General features: G+C 34.5%; 1 protein-coding gene and 1 non-coding gene across 2 annotated transcripts; both read left to right on the forward strand.

Moving 5' to 3' along the window:
* Positions 1 to 1,284: 1,284 nt before the first annotated feature.
* Positions 1,285 to 4,183, forward strand: LOC129300471 (uncharacterized TPR repeat-containing protein At1g05150-like). Its single transcript, XM_054939050.1, has one exon. It carries the CDS (start codon positions 1,548 to 1,550, stop codon positions 3,945 to 3,947), a length of 2,400 nt encoding a protein of 799 aa, XP_054795025.1. The 5' UTR covers positions 1,285 to 1,547; the 3' UTR covers positions 3,948 to 4,183.
* Positions 4,184 to 6,089: 1,906 nt separating this feature from the next.
* On the forward strand, positions 6,090 to 6,162 carry TRNAE-CUC (transfer RNA glutamic acid (anticodon CUC)). Its single transcript has one exon. It is a non-coding gene; the product is annotated as a tRNA-Glu (tRNA).
* The last annotated feature ends 3,558 nt before the right edge of the window (positions 6,163 to 9,720 follow it).

Raw genomic sequence — 9,720 nt, forward strand, 5'->3', positions numbered from 1 at the left:
TAATTGATGATCCTTAATTTAATTCTTGTTCAATCCCTGTTCCTTTAGCCTCCCGATCATTTCAAATAATTTGGTAGAAAACATCACTCAAGGATTATTAAAAGTATTTAATATTAATCAAAAATTAAAAATTTTTCAAATATCACTGTAAAATTAAGGGATTGATTTAAAAATAAATTTAAAGAGAAAAAGGCTATAATACTCTTTCCTTCCTTTTTTTTTATTTGATAAGTAGTCATTCATAAATTAATAAATACCTATTTACATTCAAAAAAATATTTACTAATTAACAAGCGTAAAAATATGAAAGAACTTATTTATGAAAAAAAATAATTATAAATTATATTTCAACAAACAATCATTCATTATTTAACAAACATCCATTTGTATTAATAAAAAATCATTTACTAATTAACAAGTTTAATAATTTGAAAGTACTTGGTTGCGAGAAAGAATAAGTGTAGTTCATATTTTAATAACTAGTCATTCGTTAATTAACAAGTAATCATTTAAATTTAATATGAAGCTACATGTTAATTAATAAGTTCAATAATTTAAAAGAACTTGATTGTGAGAAGGGACAAATATTGATTATATTTTAACAAGCAACCATTTTTAACTGACAAGTACCTATTCGTATTTAATAAAAAAATTATTCGCTAGATGAAATTTTTTTTTAGAAAAAAGTAAAGTAAGGGTATTATAGTTTTTTATCATCTAAAATTATTTTCAAATCAATCTCATAGTTCTACAATAATATTTCAGAATCTCTTAATTTTTGTCCAACATTAAGTTGCTTCCATGATCTTTTAATGATATTTTTCCACAATTTGAATCTCTATTAATTAAATCACCTTTTTTTTTTCCTATTATTCTGACGTGAGCTAATCGTGTACAATTTTTTATTGTTTATAGAAAATGTTATGAATGAACACTTAGTTTAACTGAGCATAAGAATTAAATTAATTTATTTTAAAATTTAAATTTTAAATTTTAAAATATATATTTATATTAAATAAATATATTAAAAATATTTTTGAAAACCTAATGACTGTTAATAATAACAGTTTTACAAAAATAGTGGTTTGATTGGCCTGATAAAAAAATGTCATGGATGGCATATTTTTCCACAATCACGTTCGCGCTTACATTTCAAGCCAATGTTATTAAAAATTAAATCCTATCGTAAGCCTACTGGGCCCCGCAACTCACCCAGTCCATCATTAGACCCTGTGGTGTCTAACCATATAAAATAAAAATTAACAAAAAGCAGGGAAAAAAAAAAGTGAAACAGATTGAAAGAGGACAGGAGAGAAAATGGATAGAGAGAGAGATCTCTGTTGTATTTCTCCTTTCGCCTTTTTGGTTTCCCAGCTGGGATTAAAAATCATCTGACTGTGACGAAAAAGATAAACAGGAGATTAACGGCCATTGTAAACCTCAAATGGATCATATCAGAATTTAGGGTTTTATAGCCATAGAATTTGGGGCTTTCGCAGTCACAACACGGCCACCACCTCCACCAGTTTACCCTTTTTCGAGCTCTCATGGCAACTAGAGGCAGCAGATCAGAGAAGGTCAGACGAATTTTCCAGCAATTCGATGCCAACCATGATGGGGGTCTCAACAAGGAAGAGATGGCCGCACTCGTCGTGGCCGTGAACCCGAGGGTCAAGTTCAGCGACGAACAAATTAATGCCATTCTTGACGAAGTCTTCCGCACTTACGGCGAGTTCATCGATGGGGAAAAGGGCCTCACCTACGAGGGTTTGTTGCGGACCTACGATGATGGTGCGGGCGATGTCGACCGGGACTTTGACGCCCTTGGCTTGGAGCTCACTTTGGATGATGGACAAGGGGTTCCCATGGCTTCTGAGGCTTCTTCGTCTTCCATTGCGGACGAGAGGGTGGTGGTGGAGACACAGAAGAAGCAGAGGACGGCTGCGTGGGCTGTGTCGCCAAACCACGGAATTGTCTTTGACGACACCTGGAAGATTGTGGACGATTTGGAAATTCTGATAAAGAGATTGAAGACGAAGCAAGCCAAAGATGGGAAATTAAAAGCGGATAATTTCGATGCGTATTCGGATGCTGGTTGGTCGAGGGAATTGGGGCCTTCCACGGAGATTTCGGATAAGAGGGTTTTCTGGGAAGAGTCTGGGCATGATTATGCAGTGTTTCTGAAAGAATTGGGTGGGCTGAGGGGTCGTGCGGACGGTGCCAGGTCCAGAGAAGAGGCTTTTGATGGCCACATGGCAATTGGTAGGGTTCTATATGAACATCAACTGTTTAAAGAGGCTCTGGTGAGCTTTAAAAGGGCTTGTGAGTTGCAACCTGTTGATGTCCGACCGCACTTTAGGGCTGGGAATTGCTTGTATGTTCTTGGGAAATACAAGGAGGCCAAGGAAGAGTTTTTGCTTGCACTAGAAGCGGCTGAGGCTGGTGGAAACCAATGGTCCTATTTGCTTCCGCAAATATATGTCAATCTGGGGATTGCTCTTGAAGGTGAAGGCATGGTCTTAAGTGCGTGTGAGTATTATAGGGAAGCTGCAATTCTTTGTCCAACTCATTTTAGAGCTTTGAAACTTTTAGGTAGTGCCCTTTTTGGCGTAGGGGAATATAGGGCAGCCGTGAAGGCATTGGAAGAGGCCATCTTCATGAAGCCTGACTATGCTGATGCGCACTGTGATTTGGCTTCAGCTCTGCACGCTATGGGTGAGGATGAGAGGGCGATCGAGGTATTTCAGAAAGCTATTGATCTGAAACCCGGTCATGTAGATGCTTTGTACAACTTAGGTGGGCTTTATATGGACCTGGGTAGGTTTCAGAGGGCTTCTGAGATGTATGCGAGGGTTCTAGCTGTGTGGCCAAACCATTGGAGGGCACAGCTAAACAAGGCGGTATCTTTACTTGGAGCTGGAGAGACTGAAGAAGCTAAAAAAGCTTTGAAGGAAGCATTAAAAATGACAAATAGGGTTGAATTGCATGATGCAATTTCACATCTGAAGCAGCTGCAGAAAAAGAAGACGAAACCTAATGGGGATGTGCCTGGAGATGTGTCATTTAGCCTTATTGAAGCCTCAAAGTTTAAGGTAGTAGGAGAAAAGACTACTGTGAGGCAGGAACTAGCCTATGCCTTACAAATTAGAGCATTTCAGAGGGTTACAAGATTGAGTCGTTGCAATGTGGAGCTTTTGAAGAAGGAAATGAGTCAACATGATGTGCCAGTGTCTTATTCTGGTACCGGCATCCCTGAAAAATCCATACGTAAGCCAAATCTGGAAGAAATACTTCGCAGGTTACTTAATTTCCTGAAGCCTGAGACGTTTCAAGGAGCAGTCAAAGCCATAAATGAGAGGATTCTTTCAGTTTTGGATGAGAATGGTTCGGGCAGGGTTGATGTGGGCATGTTTTATGCTATTCTTGCTCCAATTTGTGGCGGTTCACCAGACAGGCGCAAAAGGGTTGCCTTCGATGCACTTCTGTGGCGTCCTATGAATGAAAGTGGTGCTCAGATTAAGAAAGTTGATGCCAATAGATACATCAAATTGTTGAGGGCTATTTATGTTCCTTCCCAGGGTGTTAGTGAATTGATGGAAGTTCGTGGAGAATCTGATGCTTCACTGGTGTCATTCTCTGAGTTTCTTGTCATGTTTGACGATCCAGATTGGGGTTTTGGTATCATGACTACTCTGTTGAAGCTCGAAACAGGGGATAGAAAGCGCCATGGCAACTATGTGTGCTCAGTTTGTCGCTACCCTATTATTGGTTCCCGCTTCAAGGAAGTCAAATGTCACTTCAGTTTGTGTAACCAATGCTACAGTGAAGGAAAGGTGCCTTCTACGTATAAGCACGAAGAGTTCAAGTTTAAGGAGTATGGAAGTGAGACTGAAGCTATGAAGGATAAGTGTACCTGCTTTAATCTGCAATCCAATAATCAGCAGTAGCAAGATGACTGAAGCTTATTTTGCCTTTTCATTTTTTCATCTCTGTATTATCCCATTATGCTATTCCAGTTTTCCGGTGTGAGATATTTAGCTCGTCGGTCCATGCTTAACTGGGCAATTTGCCCTCTGTATAATAAATTGTTTCACGTGTTGCTTAAGTATCTCTGTTTATAGACATTGTAAAATCTTTTACCTATTTCCTTTTTTAATTTTTGAGCTGATCATTGTTTCAACTATTTTCTGTTGTGTATAAAGAAAGCTTAGACTTTTGACATGGAAGCCAGAAATTCCTCGCGGAGTAGTATGTGTTATCACTGTATGTCTAGGGCAAATTGGGGATGATGATGAATTGCATGATTTAGCCATTGGTGCGACACAATTTGGAGTGTTTGCATGTAATTTTAAAGTGTCACATGGAGTTGTATGTTGTATTGTATCTGCTACGAATGTCTCTAATTAATGAACGGATTGCTGCATTTTTCAGAGATGTCTAGTTTGATAAATAAAAAGTTCAAGTGAAACTGACTACTTTGATTCAAATAGCTGTACAGCTATGACTGGTTTAATCTGTTAATTGAAAGTAGCCTCTCTCTTTTATTATCCCTTTTAGGTTTGCAGGAAAATAGGGGGAAAAAGGAAAAGCCACTTCTGAGTATTTTCTGGAATGAATCCCAGAATCCATGAAAACAAGGGAAGTGTCTGGTATTTTCGTGAGCTTTGATTGTATAATGGACTTTATCTTCTGATTCCCTATTCACACGTGAGAAATGGCTTTTCTTGTATTTGGGAAAAGCTTCGAGCGAATGATGAATGATGGTGATTAAGGTTGTTTTTAGGGAAAACGACAATTAGGAATTGCATAAAAAGGTTAATAATAATTATACACTCTAAATTATTAAAATTCTAATGCCAAATCACCCTTATTTTCATAAATTATTTTTTGTATTGTTTTAATATTTATAATAAACTTTTGTAAATTTTAAGTATTTTTTTATTGATTTTTCAAATGATAGTAAAAAATTATAAGTATGACTGACTTTTGTTAATTCTCAACTGATATTATAAATAATTTTAATTGTATTTAATAAATTTTTTAAATAATTTATTTATATATTGGCAACAAAAAAAAAATTCTAGTAATTGGTTTGCAATTTACAATTAACTTTCATAAATTTTTAACTAACTTTATAAATAATTTTAATTATATTTTTTTTATTTTTCAAGTGATTATCTATATATTGACAATATAAAATCAAGAATTATAATTGATTTTCGTAAATTTTTAACTAACATTGTGAATAATTTTAAATATATTTTATCAATTTTTTAACTGACTATTTATATTTTTTTAATTGAAAGTAAAGACTATAATATATTATTGAAACTTTAATAATTTAAAATGTATAATTATTATTAATGTTTTTATAAGATTTTAATTATCATTTTTTTTTTATTTTTATTCCTTTTCTTTCCTCTTTGGAGTTTAGACGTTGCTTGGGTTGAAATTAGACATTAAGTAAGTTGGTGGGACATGATATTGCCGACCCAAGTCTTTTGGTATATTTCTTTTCTAGCTAGGCTCCCGGTTTCGAATGTAGGAACCTCAAAATAGTCCTGTTAGACAACTAATATAGTTAACTTGAGTCACCTTTCCTTCCGTTAAAAATATAAATAATTTTTTTAAGAAATTCATATATTAATAAATTTTTTATTATTATAAAAATATATTTTGTTTTTTCTTTTTACCTTGAGCCCCTATTATCAATACATTTCATACTAGATAAATTTACTCAAAGATCTAAGTTAATAAATATAAAAGGTAAAATAAAAAAACTTCACACATACTAAGTTACTTATATTTTAAATTAAATTTAGTTAAAAAATGTATATATTTTAAAGGAAGGGAGCAAGAATTAGTAATTAATTAGATGCATGTCTCGTGCTTTCCATAAAATTAGAATTCAGTCACATTATCTATGGCTTATGAGTACAAGAGCTTTACAGATTTCGTGTATTATGTGGAGCTGAAATGCAAGAGGTTACTAAACTTTAATTGCGCTAGTCAAAAACAAAAACAAAAAATAAATAGAGATCTGGAAGGTTATATTAATTTAATAAAATATACAGCAAAGAAGATCAATCTGCGTTGTAGTCTAGTTGGTTAGGATACTCGGCTCTCACCCGAGAGACCCGGGTTCGATTCCCGGCAACGGAACTTTGCCTTTTTATTTCTGCCTTTCTGGTTCCACTTTTAGCCTCTTCCTTCTCGAATTGTCAATAGCCGCCACCTCAAGTAATCTTTCTATATCATCTTTAATCCAAACATACGCGTGCAGACAGTCTTTCGTCCCCAGCTTACAACGTTGACATCTTTAAATATTTTGATTATCTTTTTGACAATTTAACTATGGTCTGAGTATTTTTACGCATGTTAGATGATAGAGTCATTAATTAAAGTCAAATTCATTGAGCCAATCCTTTTAAGTTTAAAAAATTTAAGATCAGATTGCTATTTTAGAGTATAAACTAACAATTCGAATTTAAAAGGGCCTTTGTAAGTTTTAAAATAAAAGGGCCAATCTTTTTAAATTTTAATATTAAAAAATTTAAATATTACATTAATTTTAAAACCATAACCTCATTACATGAGGATGAAGGAAGAATATATTAAAACTTTAATATATTTGCCACTGATGAGGCTCCACATGAAGAAGTATAAAATTATACTAATAGTGATGATAATAAAAATCATTAAGATTTAGTTAATAGTGCTAGCAAAATCTAATTATTATTGATGTTGATTTTGTGATGTTGTTTTTCATTAGACTTAAATTTTTGTTGTATTTATTAACTTAATTTTTTTAGACTTAATGTTTTACATAGAAATTTTTTTGAAATTTTACATATGTTTTTTTAATTTTTAAATTGAAAAATAAAAAAAATTAAGACCTTGAAGGTTAAGGTCGGGCTGATCAAAATGAAATCCTAAGATATAATCAGACTTCATAAAACTAACTCATTTAACCCCCAACCCTAATTGCTAGCTCTATTAAATGATAGTAGACTATCGTTTAAAATAAAATCAAGCTTTGTATATATTATTCCATGATATAGGTATCGTTGTGTTTGATGTCAAATCAATAGAGGTCAAAAACTCGACTCTTATGTTTTAGATTTCACTCTAGCCAATGAAGCTGCTTTTCAGATTAAAATAGAAAATTTGTAGAAGAAAATCATGATTTGAGGGGAAAGGGTGGGGGGGAGTAAGAAAAAAACGCATTTTTTTAATATCATGTTTGGTAAATGATCAAGTGGCTTTCTTTCACGGCATCTTTAGGAGTCAGGGGCAGAATGAGAAAATTCATTACAAAATGTCCTAATCTCTAAAGGCGCCTTGGCAAAGCCCAGCATCACTCCTAGCTCAGCAAAATGAGATGCTTCAATCTATGTTATCCTCATACGATCAAATCCTGTGCGCCAATTTTAATCAAACGAAGCTTCCTAGATGTTAAATCCTGCTCATCTTCGTCTTCAACAAAGCTCTAAGAACCAAAAACACGATCAGTCAATAGGTAATTTGGCACACTTAAAAGCATGGTGCCCCAATTTCTCCCGTTCACTCTTGTCATTTACGAACTGCCTCTTCTCTATTTGTTCAATTCCTAAGCTCCATACTTGACAAGGACAGTGAAAATTTTTAATCTTCAGCTACGTGCAAATACGGGAAACGTTGTTGTAGAACCGAGCCAAAGACAAGTGAAAAGCATGTGAGAACACAGAGTAGCATAACTGTTAAGAAAAGGCCAAGGATAAAGCTTTATTATACTAATTCTTAAATTCTTACTGCCAACACACGTCAATTTCCTATTATGTATTCATAGTATAAAGGAAGGGAGATGCCATACTTCACACAACACTTGATTAGAAACACAGCATATAAACAGGCAATAATAGTTCAATCAAGATCCTCTATCCCTGTAATTGGGGAAAAAATTTTCACAATCCCGTAACTAGCGTTTATCTTCTTGCAGCGTTGAATCCAGACCCTCTTCTCATGGGATGCTAGCATATGATTACAACGGCAGAGACACGCACGCGGATAAGAAGATATCTACAGCAGTTGTTTCTCCCCTAGCGAAGAAACCAAACAGGGAAAAAGACTCGATTACCGAATATCAATGGCAGTAACAGATAGGATTTCATATTCTCAGCAATATGCGACGTATTATCTTTTCTGTTCGATGGTATTTATCCCTATTGATTATTTTCTTTTATTTAAAGATACCAATATCATTTTCATTCACATTATTTCTCATGTTCCTTTTTCATTCTGCGATCAAATTCCTTAGAGTTCAGAAAACAGAACTCCTGCACAATAAGCATTAAAACTTCAAATTCATGTACGTAAAAAACGAGGCTCAAGCCAATGATAACACTTCCAAATTTTGGATATTTTCGTGCACGGATTTGTATTGTGAAATTAGACATTAAGCATAGAATTCTAACCCAGTATGAAACATCATAATCGGCATTCCAAAAATTCAACTCTCAAGCCCCTAAACGATATTTCAAAACCAACGGCATATTTGTTCAAACCTACCACCTGATAAAGACCAACAGAAACCGGAGTCCTCCGAGAAATAAGAGTAGAAGTTCGCCAGTCTGAGTGCCGACCGAAGACTTCACTTGAGAGCCGGTGCCGATGGTGTTCCGAGCAGAGTCTCCTGCTGCGACTCGAGGTCATTGAGCTGCTGCTCTCGGTCCATCTCGATGATGAAATATCGTAAAAAAGAAAATGATTTTGTCTGTCACAAAACCCCGTGAACACAAGGCAAAGGAAGATTGATAATGGACATAAGGAGAGGTGCGAAGATGCAACGGTTGCTGGTGGAAAAGATGTGTAAGGAGGAGGGAGGGACGGAGGGCAGTGCACTTCACTAGCTTGGTGTGGGAGAATTGCTGCTTTGCCCCAATGTGTCCTCCGAGAATGTCACCGGTGCACTGCCACCATCTCTACAATATAAAGTTCCCATATGAAAAGTCTATAGTTTTATTAATAACTAATCTGATATATTTATCTTTTATACATTGCATTTCGTTCTGCCAAAGAATCCATACTCCTAATGTGTATGACTTGGAAGGGAGCGCCAATCACAATCACTCCGTGATTGTAGGAGTCCAGAGAATCAGGATTTGGTTAATGGTCATATGAAACAGGGCAGCCATCTACCTATTTTATGAAGACCTTGCCTCCTTGCTGTTGAGAGAGAGAGAGAGAGAGAGGAGGAGGAGGAGGAGGAGAAACCTAAAATGTACATCAAAAGTTATAGCAAACAGTGGTTCTAGCAAGTAATGGAGTGTAGTGGCATAGAATTGGGTCCCTCTCAATGGCAATGGATTTCACTATTATATATAGATGACCGAACCTTCCTATCTCCTATTTGTACATAATTATGTTTGGTAGAATACATAATTTCTTATTCATATGTTTAAACATAAATACAATACATAACTTTCCACTTTATAAAAATATTTTGGTTATTTATTAAATCTCCGCCTCTAAAAATAAAAGTAATTGTTAATATTAATATTATAGACATGATTTTTTTTCAATTAAATAGTGATTTACTGATTATTAATTTTGTATATAATTTTATTTAAAATTATTTCGAACATCTAAACCATGTAATCTTTTGTTAAAAATAATATATAGATTTGTGATGTCACTTTGCAGTTTGAAATATTTTTTTAAAATTTTATATAGTCATACACA

The sequence above is a fragment of the Prosopis cineraria genome, unplaced genomic scaffold (genome assembly GCF_029017545.1).
Source record: "Prosopis cineraria cultivar Desert tree isolate PC_DT_omini unplaced genomic scaffold, ASM2901754v1 PC1606, whole genome shotgun sequence".
In the NCBI taxonomy this organism is placed as follows: domain Eukaryota; kingdom Viridiplantae; phylum Streptophyta; class Magnoliopsida; order Fabales; family Fabaceae; genus Prosopis; species Prosopis cineraria.

Coding starts and splice junctions, on each gene's coding strand:
- LOC129300471 (XM_054939050.1), top strand. CDS start 1,548: ATGGCAACTAGAGGCAGCAGATCAGAGAAGGTCAGACGAATTTTCCAG.